General features: G+C 38.7%; 1 protein-coding gene across 1 annotated transcript; it reads right to left on the bottom strand.

Annotated features, from left to right (window-relative positions):
- Positions 1–33: 33 nt before the first annotated feature.
- Positions 34–15890, bottom strand: LOC145464437 (beta-glucuronidase-like). Its single transcript, XM_081448345.1, has 12 exons — positions 15856–15890; positions 15665–15745; positions 7778–7960; positions 7241–7407; positions 5448–5799; positions 4672–4812; positions 4098–4282; positions 3003–3252; positions 2213–2389; positions 2045–2077; positions 1392–1494; positions 34–350 (listed from the first exon to the last, which is right to left on the bottom strand). The coding sequence occupies exons 3-12, from the start codon at positions 7940–7942 to the stop codon at positions 58–60; spliced, it is 1866 nt and encodes a 621-aa protein (XP_081304471.1). The 5' UTR covers positions 7943–7960; positions 15665–15745; positions 15856–15890; the 3' UTR covers positions 34–57.
- Between the last annotated feature and the right edge of the window lie 412 nt (positions 15891–16302).

Genomic DNA, 16302 nt, shown 5'->3' with positions numbered 1-16302 from the left:
ATAGTTAATTGGAAGTGATATTAATTCTAAACTAATCTACGATATGAATGCATTGCGTCAGTTATGCTCGTAAAATGTCATTATTTCGTCCAAGGAGCGTTTCCGTATGGTGGTATTGACTCTTTCCTCTCTTATCAAAGCAGGAAGCCGCTGCTGATGACTGATAGGAGACTGGTCTCCAACGTGAGGTTTGAACCTTATAAGGGCATCCAGTAACTGGTCGCCAGTGAACCTCGGATGTGCGTCCATGGCCAAGGCTTGATATCTCTGCCGTAGCGCGTGGGCAGAAGCTTTAGGCTGCCGTTGACGAGTCAAGAGTCCCTTTGTGTTGGTTGATAGGACATCGTAGGCTGGAAGGCAAATAAAGCCATCAGAACAAAATTAACAGAACCATCGCAAAGCTGGTACATGTAGTGCTGAACAAATAGCAATTGGTTTGAAAACAAAACACTGGTGGCTGGAGCGGAAAGCGAATGTTTTTGGTATAGATTGCCGTACGAGGCTACACCATCTCTGCTCTAATTAGTTAAAGGATGTTGCACTTATTTTATGGGCTCCTATTAGAGCTCATCAAACTCATCTGAGCGCAAGCTGTTCAAGCATTGAATCATTTTTGAAAAACATTTTCAGAAAATTGCGCGCTGTTTTCATCAAATGAATGAATGAGTGAATGAATAAACTTTCTTTAAGTGTCAGAGATATTCAGCTTGTGCAACTAATTGTGGACACTCTTTACTTTAAATTAGAGTCAATTTTCATAAAATGGCAAAACATTTACTACGTTAAAATTAGAAAGACGAGAATAAGAGTAAGCTGTTTAAAAACTATTTCTTAATCACAGATACAATAAACTACAGAGGAATAATTAAAAATCATGTTAAAAATTGTTACCGAACTATTCTATAAAATCAGTAATCCTAGTTTTTTCAGATGAAGTGAAGCTAATGAGTAAAATAGCCCACATGACGAAAATGATGAAATGCAGTTTCATTTTCAAGGGAAAAAGTAAGTGAGCATAAAAAAAGATCATTGTGCTTGTGCTGAGGTGGCTTTGTTGCATGCCAGCAATTTTTTTAGAATAAAACTTAACTCAAAGTACATGAGCTAAATCACTTATTAGTAATAAGTACGAACTTTAGAGCCGTTTTCAATTTTGTGTCGTAAAACCAAAACCGAAGAAATCACTCTGACCACTCACAATCCGGTTAACCAAACAATACTCGAAGTAATTACACAGAGTGGTTTTAATTGTGATTGGATGAAAAAGTAGCGCAATTTTTTTAACGCAAATCGTGTAGTGTTGTTGGTGTAAAACCAGTTATTTATCGACTCTCAAATGAAAACTGCTCTAACATTCCGACAAAGATTACCTCAATCAATCTATTACATACATTCTAGTACATTGTAGTCTGTAAACGTCCAGATCATTTCTCCTGTCAAAAACTCTTTTCTGAGTCGATCAAACACAGGAAAATACTGTTTCATTGTATCGACCTGCAAACAAGTAAAAAGTAAAAGTTTTAGAATAGAAAGCACTAAGAAACGACAAATCCTCATCTATATTGTCAGATTAGCTCGCTAAAGTTTACGAAAATTACGCCAAAGTGTAAGAAAAATTCAGGCCTCAGTACTTTTCATTCCAGTGCAACTCGTAGTAAAAAAAGTGTATGTAATTATTATTATTATTATTATTACCATCATTATTATTATCATTATCATTATCATTATTACTCCTCGCTAGTGTCACTCCCAATAGCAATTTATACTTTTTGACTCCGCATGGACAAGTAAGGGCAGCGACGACAACATCTCAGTTGCCGTAGAGGAAATACTCCCCTACATAAAAAACAAGAAGAAACAAAGAGTATGATTGTACAACTGTTTTCGATTGAAATGGCTTCTATTTAGTGCGCAAGCGTTCTACTTGGGTACTAGGGGATGTTCTTTTATCGCTTGAACGCGAATGATTGATGCTTGGAATGTGTGGCTTTGAGTGAAATAAACTGACTAATTTTCAAAAGGATTTTGTGAGTTTCTTTTTTACCTGGTACTCCTCTGTATAAAGCAAAGACGGCTTCTGCAGCAATGGAAAAAATAACATAAAAATTTAGTTCACAAAAATGGGCGAGACTTTGCAGACAACAAGAATTTCGAACCCATGAAAGAGTTTATCGTAGTTATCATCATTGCAGCTGTCCGGATCTTTTGTTACCTTATGTATCCCAGCGACAGCGCTACTTCCATATTCGGCCATGAGAACTGGTTTACCAAACACGTGATGTAAACCGCGCAGATCCTCCTCCAACGCCTTCGCTATCAAGTTGGGTTGGCCTGGGTACCAATTCCATCCATAATGACGATTGAAAGAAATAACGTCACAGAATTCAAGCTGTGCGTCGAAAAATAAAACTACTTTTAAGGAGGAAAAACGCTCCTTAGTTACAGTAGCTAAGAGCCATTTACCCAAGGATTTGTACCTGGCCATAATTATCAGGTAGAGCGGGAAGGAACCCAGAGGGGAGGAGAACGCGGTCTCCTGAAAAACGTTATTCTTATTAAAAGTTAAACACTGAAAAACAGCCTAGACTGGAAAGTTCATTGCTTACTTGGAGAACACTCCTGCACTTTCCTTGATCTCCAACCGGTACGAATCACGACATAATAATAATTACCTTGATATTGTTTTAAAAGCAATAGCAAATTGGGGAACCTGGAAGTTCCTGAAAAACGAATTTCAATTTTTTTTGCTGCCATGCTTGGTCAGTCACTATATCAGGACATAAAAAATAGTCATAATATGGTCATTAATTTGTTCCAACAAAAACAAATTCTCAATTTGTGGACCCTAATACTGAAACGCATCAACTGAGCACAGCGGGGAGCGGGGCTGCAGCTTGTTTTAGCGATTGAACATGAAGAGGGGGATGGCAATCTTTAGCCAAGAAACACATTACACTTCAGAGACATGTGCAAGGTTTGATCTTGAAGCCTTATAAACTTACCGCAGGGTCCTCCACTATCATCAACCTATCACTAGATGACGTGACGTATGTAACAGGGCGTTTCTGTAAGTCCATCTCCCTCGTGAAACTCATCATTCGTTTTAGGTGTGTACCGATGTTTCTGCTGTAAGCCGTAGCGGAATGGCTAGCTACAGACCACATAACTACAGAGGGATGATTCTTGTCCCGTTGTATCAGTTGTGACAGCAGATCAAGATGGCGATTTACGGCATGTTCTGATATGTAATCCCTGACGTTATAAAAAGCGATATTGACAGTTGCCTTCGTGAACGCGTCCTAGCTAATGGCTAAAAGGACTTAAAACCTGTCAGTTTTTCATGCGTCTGTCCTGTTATTGACCATGAGCGACAGCCGAGTTGATCCGCAGGCTACTTTGACAATGTTGTGACGAAATTCATTGTCGACTGACATGACAGACGCATGCACCTGAAACCTGATGTCAATTTGTTTTCCTTTTTTACAATAACAAAAAGGCAGAAGGGACAAATTTGAGTCAAAATTAAAAATTCACGAGTCTCTCCGCGTATTGACTATGAAAATTAGCCAAAGGCGAGCGCGCAAGAATTTCAGTAGTTATTGTAAAAAATCAAGCGGCCCGCTTGGGCATGAAAGGTATAGCTATTCTCTTAGGATGGGACGATTCAGCCTAATTGCAAGTCGTGGCGTTTTTGTTCTTAGTAGATCGTGAATTACTAGTACGAGCACACATTTTGGGGACACTGACAACAGTCCGTTATCAAATGCTGTCTTATTGGCTTTTCATTAAAAAAAAAGCCATGACACGAGCTTGCAGCTCATTGGCAGCAATAAGAGAACCCTCCAAAATAAAGGAAACAAACTGCCAGTTGCTGTTAGTGACTTTCAAGGCGTCTGTGCTTAAGCTCCTAATAGCTAGGATTCAGTAGTGCAACCGAGTATATATAGCGACTTGGAAGGAAATAAATTATATGACGATTGACACAAGCATGATGTTTGGATAGAAGCTAGATATAAGTTAACTCATAAAGGCTTCCTTAAACTAAAATTCGTTTTAGAGCCTCGTCAAAAAGTAATACATGCATTTATGTCACATACTGAAAAACTTCTTCTGGTCCCAGTTCCGGGCTCTCATCGATAACCACGATCCCATGCTTGTCTGTGAGGTCCAGAAGCTCCTCAGGTGGTGGGTGTTTACTTGTGCGTATTGAATTGGCGCCAAACCACTGGATCAGATTGAAATCTCTGATCAACGTAGCGTAATCGAAACCTCGACCTCGAATCTGACATAACAGAAAATAAAATGCATATACAGTTGAACGCCGCTATTTTGAACTCTCAGGGAAAAGGGAAAAAGTTTGTAATAGCCCCGATAGTAAATGACTGAAGGGCATATCCGAGGGAAATGGTTTTGAGTTCAAAATAACCGATCGAGTTCGTATTAGCGGGGTCCAACTGTAGTGAATACTCAATCGGGTATCGATCTGTTACCAAGCTAATGCCCCATTCACACCAACTAAACCAGTTTAACTAAATCAGGTTTAGGTTTTTTGGATTTGTCGATTACGGTTTGTATTCATTTTGAGAAGACAAATTTTTGTGTTGCTGCTGTGGATAGGTTATAAGACTGTTATTTTTTCGCCGATACTACACATAAGATCAACCGACTTACGTCACTATCCTGCCGTTTACCGAAGCCCTTGAAGTAAAAAGGGACATTATTGATGAGGAATCTGGAGCCCTCCACTCGGACGGTTCTGAAGCCTACTGGTAGGGTGTATACATCGTGAAAGCTTTTATGTGACGTGATAACCTTCAGAAAGAAGAAAAAGAAAAACCTGAATAGTTTCTACTATCGCCTAGTTAAGTAACTCCTTTTCCTTGTACATACAACTGTTATTAGCCTTTATTTCTTGGCCTGACTCGACATGTACAAGTTCTAGGCCGTTTCCTGCCTTTGAAAGACGTTTTCTCCGTGGCTTTATTACAGCTAGGTCTCTAAAATCAATTCTAAGTGTGTGCGAGAATTAAAAGACCAATCCACGGAAAACTGTGACGCAGCACATACATGTAGCAAACAGTAAGCTTTTTTTCAGCCCTCTGAAAAGATCACAGATTTAAGTTTCAGGAAACAAGGAATGATTTCCTAAAAAAAAAAAAAAACTCAAATCTCATGCTGTACGCCACGATTTCGTTCCGTTAAAAATGACGAATAATCTTTATCAGTAATTACCCCATGCCCCTAATATGAGGCGTAAACAAGGTGATAAAGAGAGCTTATATATGATGTACGCAGCAGAGGCAGGACACGTGTTTAAGAGTAGAATGTTAGGGAGAAGTACGATGTGAGATAGTATGCGCGTCACGCGTATTTCCTCCCCTGTAACTCCTTGCGTCTGCTATGCTCCCTTTTCATAATATGGACGAAACAACTATTCTAGAACTCACTTTTAGTGTATACAGGTAGCCTGGGGTGTCACTCATACCAATTGGCCACCAAAGGGTGGGGAAAAACACCGTTATCTCCCCGAAGAACATCTTTTTACCACCCACAGAACCAACCACTCTCCCCTTCCTGTCGAACAACTCGTAGCTCATAATGATGTCATCTGATTTGACTTCACTGGTAACACCGACTTCCGTCATGAATTTCACTGTGGCTTTGGTGTAGGAATGTTCGGTGAAAACGGTTATGTCAGATAAATGCACCTCGGGGGTGGTGTGGAGTTTTACTGAGCCGTGGATTCCTGCAAAGTCCACTTCTGTGACCTCATCACTGGATGAATCGCAGTACTCTGAGCTGAGGGAAAACATCAATTAATAAATTGAATGCAAATATGTAAGCAAAACCCAAAAATATAAAGGAAAGGACGAAAATAAAAATGTTATAAGTTCCGGGTTCAAGAAAACGTCATTTCTATTATTGACGTATATCATCATAACTCGACAAAAGGGGCGTCTTTGCACTGCCGATTTCTTCCTTCCAGAGAATTAAAAGCCACGACTTATAACATAATTTCTCTTCCCTGTACCATATATTACTGCCAAAGAGGATGACAGTTTCCCTTATTGACTGACGTGTTATTCTATCTCTTGCTACAGAGTTGGACAATTTAAGGTGGTATGGTACCCTCAATATGGACCAAAAAGTTTGTTTAAATATGGTGAAGAAAGATCAGTTGTGTGCTATTGCACTCAAGAAGAGAAATTAAATTTCTAGAGTTTTACTCAAAATGGTTGCTATGGAAACCAGCCACAGCCTTTTGAAGAGTGTTTTATAGTATTGACGCCAACACTTCCTGCCCTTTTACAAAACAAGAATTGACTGTCAAATAAGCATATCATGTAAGTTTCTGTTTTGTTCTGTGATATGAACCTAAGTTTTGACAGTTAACTCTTATTTTCAGTGCTTTTTACAGCTTTATTTGGAAATAACCTTATTTTTTACCACACCTAGAGGACAAATCATCTCGTGTCACGTGACAGACCTTAAAATGTTACGATTTTTTTGGTTTATATCATCACGACACTATTGGTCTTTGATGAGCCCAAGTTTCAGAAATTCTACTTAAAAACCTTGCAAAGTAGAAATGTTGGCGCGAAGTCAGTCGGTACAAAAGTAAACTTTGGAGAAAAATGCACTTTAAGTTTCTTACACGAAGTATTAAGCATTTAACGAGCCACAAATAGTGGGGGGGGGGGGGGTGCAGATTGGATCTCGGGGGAGGGGGTGCAATGGTTGTTCTATTTTGTAAAAAGTTACCGCAGTTGTGGGAAATATTCCTTGTCATAAGGGAAATGAATGAGCCTGTGATGGCAATTCGAGGCAAAGCTTTTCACAATTATACCAATCGAGTTGTGCATGTCTTAAAAGTTTTTTCTAAATAGTTTCGTTCATATAAGTTAGAAATAATCTATATTTTTTGTCACGTTCTTATAGTAAACAGTCGTTGCTATGGCCGTTGCCACGTGAAAACTTATACCACTGTGTACTTTCCTTAAATTTCACACTCATCTGGAAGGAAATTCGGCAAGGTCGTTTCAAAATGTTTTTGACAAGTCCTCAAGGGTCTTAAGTCTTGTATTTCTAAGAAATTGAATTTTTCATGAACATCGCCTTATTTTAGGGTACCATGCCCCCTTAAATGAAGCTTTAAAAAATGCGTACTCCATATTTTTACGTACGCCATGTCGCGTAGCCCTCTGTACGTTTTGTGTGCCTAAGCTTATTACATAATTACCTGTAGTGGCTCCCCACTTTTCCTGGTGATCTAATTGTGAGAGTATTATTGACCGCCACTGTCAACCTGTGCGAGTCTCTTTCATGGTCATTTAGTTCACGTGTGATATCAACTTCAAACGGTACATCTCCTCCTTCGTGCTCTAATATCTCTTTATTGTTTAACCACTGGAGAGGGATCAGAAACAATAGTTAAGGTAGAACCTCTACTAACGTATACGTCCTGTTAGCAGACACTTAGTCATGGCCCCAGCGAAACAAACACAACATTTTAACAAAAAGTGGATACCTTTTCTAAGCGGACACATAGGTGAAAAGGTGACTGACAGCAGGTGCAACTTTATTGTCCATATTGTGACTTGAGTTAATCTTTTCTTCTCGTGCTCAGTAGATATTTGTAATATATCTCCTTATGTAGATTTTTAGTTTTAGCTTACTTCCCGTCTCACCCCAAGATCGATCCACTTGTCTTCCGTTTCTTTCCTTACAGGGCCATTATACAGCCAAACCAAAACGATTTCAAGATTACTGAACTCACCACTTTGCATCGATAGGAAACACTGTCGAAACGTAGTACAACTCTTTTGGGAGTTGCCTTCCAGGAAGGAGGCACATAAAAGACCTTTTCATACCAGACCCAGCCAACAAAGTCCCTGAGCCAGCGCTCTTCTGTGATGTCATTATAGCTTGAGGGGACAGGCATCGACAGCACATCGCCAATCTACAAGAATTGAGAAAAGAAAATCAACCTTTTCAGTAATAACACACAATCAGCTCGGCTTACAGCGAAAAGTACTTTGTAGATAACATTAACAATGAGTCAAACATTTTCTTTTCCGATTCTCATCGATTCTGCGAGATTTGGACGAACTTTTTTTCCCGCAAATTGGCATTCATTTGTCTATTTCAATGGCGTTTTGATAAATTTTACACCCTTAAAGTTTTGAAGAAGCACGTTGAAGTTGATGATTGGATCACACGTTCAGAGAGTAATCGGAAAGTCAAGGATGCTCGTATACGTTTGCAACGCAGAGTTGTACAAGTAAGCACATGTGCAGCTTGGGTACCTATTTCAGTTAAAACTTCATCAAAGAGATTCTTATATCAGTTTCCACGTTCCCACAATGAGAAAACAGCTACGAGTAATCAGCTGAGAGCTGTCGTAAAGTAATAAACTACTTGTAAACTCAACTCTATTACCGGTTATGTGTACTGGATTCATGTTGCTTGGTAATTTGTCAGTTTCCCCAAACAATAGGCTCACTCTGAATTTCCGTTGTTTGTCGCATTTCTGTCGCGGTCGTCGCTTCGAATGGAATTGAAATTTCACAAATTCGCTCAGTTCGCTTTCAGTCAGTGCAATACCCACACGCAGAGCATAAAAGAACAGCTTATAATTATTTCCACGGTTATTTCATGGTTAGTTCAGAACTGTTCTGGCCTCAGAGGCCTGACCACGGCCAGCAGTAGAGAAACAGAATATAATTTTCGTAAAAGAAGCTTCATAATGTACTAAAGTTTAGAACTGTAAGAACATTAACCCTTGACTTGACATTCATTCCCAGCCAAACGCCCTGTTTTATAGCCTGACTGATTAGCATAAGGTCTACCGTTTTAACGCGGCGGCCAGCGGCCTACACAGTACGCATAGGGATTACCTACAGTGCTACAAAAATGACAGAGAAAGGGGGACGTTCCAGCCCTTTTCCACTTTTCCTGCTGAATAGTTTGCAGTTTCGTCTTTTTAATAACAGCGATGAATAGGCTACCATACATAAGCTGATATAGCTTAACATATAAATCGGATTAACAATTCTTCGGGCGTCTCAGAGACGTGCTCTCAGACCAAAAGTCGTGTTAGCTGGATAATCCCCTTTAAATTTAAATCAAACCTAGACTGATATGAAAATACAATGGTTTGAAAGAATGAGTAAAGTATGGGGGAAATGAAATACACTGATGGAACTACTTTCTTGAGCGAACTACCATTAAACAAAAATAACGGATGATCCTATTCATCTTTATCTTTGTCTGACGTGTAGAGGAAACGTTTTTCTTGTGACCAATCTGATCTATCTCAATAATGATCAATAATGAATTAATATTCTCTTAATATTAAATTCAGCCTCACGGAAGTGAAAGTGATTTTATTCATCTAACTCACCATACATCAATATCTGAAAATCATGCTTTGTTCTATCAATCGGGGACTTGCAAACATGTTTTCTGGTGAGGAGTAAATGATTTCGGGAAAAATGAATATCACACCCGAGAAACACTCGATCCAGCCTTTGATTAAGTTGGTGTATAGACTAAACAATCTGTGGGAGTTTATATTCAACTGATATAACGACAAATGTGTAGTGCCTAAGTGGGAGGGCAGGATACTGTAGTGTAGTATTTGATCCTGTATTGAATTGAACTGGCAAGAAGATTGTAGAAATGCGCTTTAGATATACATATGGCGTCGCATTGTGTGCCTACTAAATTAATAGACCCAGCGCGTCCAAATTTTTTAATCATGTATATATAGTAATTTATTTGACGTTTAATAGAGTTACGTGGACCGCACAGGTCGTATATAGCCATATGCATATAATTTTCCAAAAGAGAGAATTTTTAAATAATCATTTCCCTTTCAAATTGATTGTTCTTCCTTTTAACTCAGTCATCTCGCATCGTTAAATGATTTTCATCCCCGTTGAAAATACGCTATTTTAAAACGGCACGGGAGGACTTTTCAAAATAATTACTTTGATGGACTCCTAATGAGTACACTGCAACAGATAATGGATACCCAACGGGAAATCTCGATTAACAGAGTCCAGGGTTCAAAACAAGTAATGATGGACAGTTTGTAGAAGAACACAAGCCAAGTCGTTTGAAACGATTTCATAAATTTTACTGGTTAACAATAATCTAAATTATGCGATAAAGTCTGTTTCTGAGAACTCGTAGAAAATCGCTTCAAATCAATGCAATACTCACACATGCAGCTGTAATTAAATCACGCCTGTTACCGCCGCATGTATTTTAAAATGTAGCTCACAAAGAGACAAAAAAAAAAAAAACCAAAAAAAAAAAAACTAGTACATATCAGGGCTCGAAAAAAACTTGAATTCCAGCTGGCCATTGGGACATGTAGTCGGTTCTCAAATTTTGCTTGCCCTGGGCAAGTCTTAATGTGCTTTTTTAATGTTTTAGATGGCAGACAACTTGCCTGATCCCTTGCCCATTGGCAAGTGAGAATGAAAAGCTTCTTGCCCAGAAGGAAAATCTGCTACTTGTTCCGGACGACCGGACGGCACTTTTTTCGAGCCCTGCATATGCACTAAGCCTCCTTCTACGTCATTCAGACTTTTTGCCTGGCTTCTGAAAAAAACAAAACAAAGAGTCTCTTTATTTCACGTCTTAGAAGCTACAGCCAATCAGAATACAGAAAAGCCGCTGCATACTCGATGATATTACACTCAGCCTTCCCATCGTGCACTGCTTTGATTGTGTTGGTCACTGTATTTTCAATTGCATACATAAAGGCGAGTGTGCATATAAACACACAAGAAATTGCAAGTGACAAATGGGATATTCCATGGTCTTCCATGGTTTATCACGAGAACGTTTAATAATTAATTATAATATTTATGGCTACACACGCCAAGGCATAAATATTCAGTTTTCATAAAAAGGAATAAAGAAGTTGAACACAATTAATGTTCACTTAGGATGTCAGTAAAAGGCTTTTCAGTTTTCACCACCAAAGTTTTCGTGCGTAAGAGATCAAAAACATAACGAATGAGCGAAATCTGATATTGCCTTTTTCTACTCGTAAAATGTGCAGCTTTCCTATATTCAGAATCGTCAGTGATAGAACAGAAGAGAATGGTTCAAATAATTCGATTCTTAAAGTTGCCTTATCAAAAAGTTTTTTTGTGGCTGAAAGAAAAAATGGAAAACAAGGTAAACGGGCGCGAAACATTTGTCCGACTGTAGACGACGCAGCTGCTGCAGTAATCGCATATCTGACAAAATGTCTGAAGTGATGCTTTTATGCAAATAAATTTTAGAATGATCGACATCTTTAATGTGTTTCCCGGTTGTCCCTTAATTTCCGAAAAGAAGACATCTGACTATGTTAACGGACATCGTCAAAAATAAACACAGGTATGTATTTACCAACTGATTTTTATGACTTGTATTTTCAGACCGATACCTGATCGAGATACAATTTTTGTGGCTACTGTTGCTAGGCAACACTAGACACTATGTTATTTCTAGAGTGCAAACATTGCAATTTTAGTATTTTTTTTTTGTGGTTTAACTGAATGCGCTTCTTTCGTACCCCTTCCCTAGACGTCAGGTTGATCAAAAAAAATGTGCGATAAGCACAAGGCAACGCACGCAGGCGCAGAGCGGTTCATAGTGTCCTGAAATTTGGATCAACCCGACATTGCTCTTGTGCTTGTAATTTTAACCAGCCACTGGTTCAGCCGCAGTAGAAGATAACCCTCAAAGACTCCTGCTAATTTAACTCAAAGGCGAATAAAAGAGTTGATAAATTAGAAAACTTAGGCCATTAGAGAGGGTGACAGCGCCAAACAAAGCAATCATAATAATCATAATAAACCAGACAAAGAGTTTGCAAATTATTCGTCAGATAACGACTAGTTTTTTAGTGTACTCTTAAACACCCCTCCCTATTTTAAAAATTTAAAATAGACTGTACTTTTAAATAGACTGGCCCACAAAGCAACAAAACTTTTTGGGTTTAACTGGAACAGTTTACCTGGGCTAAGGGCAGCGAGTACCACATTTCTTCAAACCCGACTGACGAAATATCTGCCCGAAAATCCCACATTCCGTCTAAAGATTTCACCTGTCGAGTCTCCGACTCCCTGGGGTATAGCATTCCTCGAAGAAAGCCCGCCACACAGTAACATCTCAATAACAAGGGTAACAAAAAGATGTGACAGGTCAACGCCATTTTGATTGTCGCCTTCGTTTGTTCAATCTGTTATTTTTGTTAGTGTAGAGCCTCACCACTCTACCTGTTGGGCACTTGCCTCGTTCAAGTAAACAAATGTTAATCTTAATTTTGACCTTTAATATTCCAATAGAGTTTTCAAATATTTCTTTTGTATTTTACAATCTTTGTATGTAATTTTTATCGCAGCTGAGGTTTCATCGAGTTTTATATTACAAAGTTCGTTTGTGAAACCATTTAGCATAGCGTAACAAAGCTTGCCAACGTCAGGTAGCAAAGATGTACTTCAATTTGATCATATTCAATCCAAGTGCACAAGTTTGATAATGGCTTCATGTCTCGAGGATTTCTCACCGCCAAAAAGGAGCACATTCGATGGTCGGTGCATGGTGTTAATCAGATTTTCGGCCATTCGAAAAGAAAGTGTTTACACTCGTTGCAAAATACAGTGAATCTATTGGAATACGATATCAAAAAACTCCCTTTTTAAGCTAGTTTCTGTGATATTTAGGCAGCGTCCACATTTCGCCGGAGAAAAACTAATTAAACTCACGCAGGAATTTGAAGACGCAGCTTGATTCCTTCGGTTTGGCTTACCGTCCACACTTATCCTTCACCAAAACGGAGCTTTTCGAAAACGCTCAGTCAAATCGGAGGAATTTCATTTTCGGCTTTTCGTTTTCGTGTAGACAGAAAGCATTTTGAAAACCGCTGAAGGTTTTTGAAAACGATGACCTCACGATAATCATATGATCTCCCTGCCCGAGAATTTTTTCCAACACAAATCCAAAATGCCCAGGGACTGTTGCGTTTTTAAATTTCTCCGGCGTAATGTGGACGAAAATATTTGCTGCGTTTTCAGAGTGAAATCGCCGTCTTCAAATTTCTCCAGCGTAGTGTGGATGGGGCCTTAATATGACTTATACATATAGAAACTCTTAACACTATTCCCAACTGTTAATTATGTAATACAATGCGCTCGCGATCGCGTGTTGAGTTCTCGAGTCGTATCATGGACACGGCCAGTACCGCAGAAAAAGATCGGCTGAAATCTCAAAAAATTCGCATTAAGAAATGTATTCGGAACAACGAAATAACGTAATTTTTATTTAAACATGCTGCGATATGTCTCGTTACAACAACAACAACAACAACGACAACCATTTATTTGTACTCACAATTTATAAAATAATTACAACATTAAATTACGTTCCCATGTAAACCTTTAGTTTTGAATATTTATCCACTTTAAAACATAATATCATACTTACCACTCCTTGAACCCCCTTACCTCCAACTTTCACTCCCCCCTCCTCAATCACCCCTTTTTGCCGAACGCACTCCCCTACTTTCCAATTATTTTTGAATAATTAGTTTTGAACAATTATCCACTTTGAGTGGGCTGTGAATGGGAATGTAAGTGGCAGGTGTTTCTGAAATTTTGCGTCAGTGTATACGTGTTTGACCCACGGTCAGTTTAAGATGGCAATCTGTATTAAAATGTGATCACGTTTCTTAGTCATCGAACGTGAGGCCGTTTAGTATGTCGTTTACGATCATGTTCTACATGGCTCGATTGCTAGTTGAGATTTTGGCCATATCTCAGTTGCATCTGAGCTAACATTTTGGTCGCTTGTCAGTTGTACGGTTATGTAAAATTACTGTCATTGGTTAACCTTAGGTCTACCCAGCGTTAGTTATAAGAGTAAACTGACCAAACCCCAGATGAATTAACGTGAACAACATTATAATTGTGATGATACATTGTTCGTGGCTGGTTTGACGCAGCGCTTTCGTTTCGTCCCGGTCAAGAACTCTTCAGAGACTAGTTTCTGCTTGGCCAAGTCGTTGAGCATCGTGCTCAAAGTCCGTTGTTTCACGCCCCCACAAACCGCAGTTCAAAGCTACTAGGGCAATTTACGGGCCGCAACTGTCATTAGATCGACCGGTCTGTGCGTGGTTGTTAATGTGCGGTTCAGGATTGGAAAGTCATTAAAGTGCCACAGCCTTCACGAAAACTCAAAAGAGCTGATTTCATTGTCTCAATCTAACATCAAGATATTTCGTTTTACCAGTTCAAATGGTACTGTCGCCCGTAACTAGACCTCATTAGCTTGGGCGGTTTGTTGCTCCATTTCAGACCATGTGATGATACTCTTGAGAAGTTTTCAAATGGTCGCGTGTCTATGAATGAATAATTTTTAGATGGATAAAAGAACAGTTCTCTAGAGAATATAACGTGTTCTGTAATGGAAAACAAACCGCCCAAGCTAAAAAGGTCAATTGTAACGTCTTTAGCAGACTCGTGAATTGGTATTATAACTAGACAAAGAAAAAAAGGCGGTATTAAATGCATAGTTAACCGATTGTCATCATTGAGTCTTCTTAGAATATATTACCATTTCCTGGGGCTATTGACAGAAGCAGCTGTAGTTTCTTGGCTTATAAAATTATCAAAAGTTATTTTACTTATTGATCAGCGAAGAATTGGTGCAATTTATAAGATTTTAGTCTTAGCGTATATGATATGAGTTTCTGACCATGGCTTGATGGTCTCCTTATCGTAGCTATAGGCGAAAAACACGATTAACATTCAAAAAATATTCGGAAGTGCCATTTTTCCGTGGGAGAAGCGAAAAAAATATTTCTTTGAACTTTAGGACTGCAAGTTAGGTCGTTTGGTAAACAGTTTATTAATCAATTTAAAAATATTTTAATCTGTTCTAAAACAAATCATGATTTTTTAATACTATCACGTTATTTGTTGCCTGAAGCAAGTAAAAGAATTAGACTAGCTAAGCAGCTATGTATATCTAGCTCAGAGAATACGGAATATTATGATAAAGGGCAGTTCACCGAGTTACCAGTCTAGTATTAGGATCCAGATTGCAAGTAGATTCAGTTCTTTTCTATTGGTCTCTCAGGTAGTGTACAATCAATTTTGATCTATCCCAAACAGTGTAGAAAGTTGAAATTTAGTGAAAAAAATTGAACTTGTCTGCAGCAAATTGAAATTACATTGCATGTGTATCATTAACAAGTAATCAAATGATGTTTCTCGTTCAATTTGGAATAAGTACGCACTCGTGATTTTTAAAGACTATATAATTTTTTGGGCTTTGAAAAATTTACGTCTGCTTATTTATTCCAAATTGCACTCGAAATCATTTGATTACCTATACAAATAATCTATTGTAATTTCATAATATGCGTTGCTAGATGACGGACTCAAGTTTTGCCTTTCGGCGGGAACTATAATAGTCACGTGTTCCCTGACTAATGCAAACAAGTGAATGTTTGACTGTGCTTAACTTCAGCTTTTGTAACGTGAAGCAACTGATAGAGATCAAGATGGGATGCTTTTCAGACATGGGCTACCTACGCGTTTACGGGAATAAGGCCTGCGGCGGATCTACACTTCACCAGAGGGGGCAAAGAACTCACCAGGTCGAGATTTTTTCCAGGTCTGCTACAGAGGAGTGCGCCAAGATGCTGGCTTTATTCTTCTGTAATCTCTCCATGGACCTACCTCAACATTGAAATGACACCAAATTATTTAAAAAGAAGTTAACTTTGGATCGGAGTTTGTTCGTGCTGCTTAGAAAGTGGCAGACTAAATTACACTAACAACTTACTCTATGCCAGTGGACACCGCGGTCTTGATTGTAAACACGTAGCGACCCTTTTAGCGTTGTAAAACTATCAAATCATTACGTCAAAGTAAGTCAAGAAAGCTACAATTTCAAGTATTGTCTTAACGATTCAGTGAGCACGAAGAAAGCACAGAAAGTGAATAATAAACACTAAGGTAAATATTGACTAAGTGCATTGAGTCACCAGCACTGATAGAAAATAAATTGAAACGCGTCATATGCGACTGGCGTACGTCTCTCAAAGGGGGTCCACAAACGTTTCAAATAGATCTGCCCGGTGTATAGGCACTATGCGCGAGCTTCATGCACTGCAAGCATTGCGGAATTCAGCGTTTCCATACGACAATCTCGATCGGTGTCAATAATTAATATTTTATTGTGCTTCTGTAAACTTAATTAAAGAACTCGTTTTTAAAAAAGAAAGGAATG

This window comes from Orbicella franksi, chromosome 12, assembly GCF_964199315.1.
Source record: "Orbicella franksi chromosome 12, jaOrbFran1.1, whole genome shotgun sequence".
Lineage (NCBI taxonomy): Eukaryota > Metazoa > Cnidaria > Anthozoa > Scleractinia > Merulinidae > Orbicella > Orbicella franksi.
Note: the sequence above shows the minus strand (reverse complement) of the source record. Positions and strands in the feature narration are given on the sequence as shown.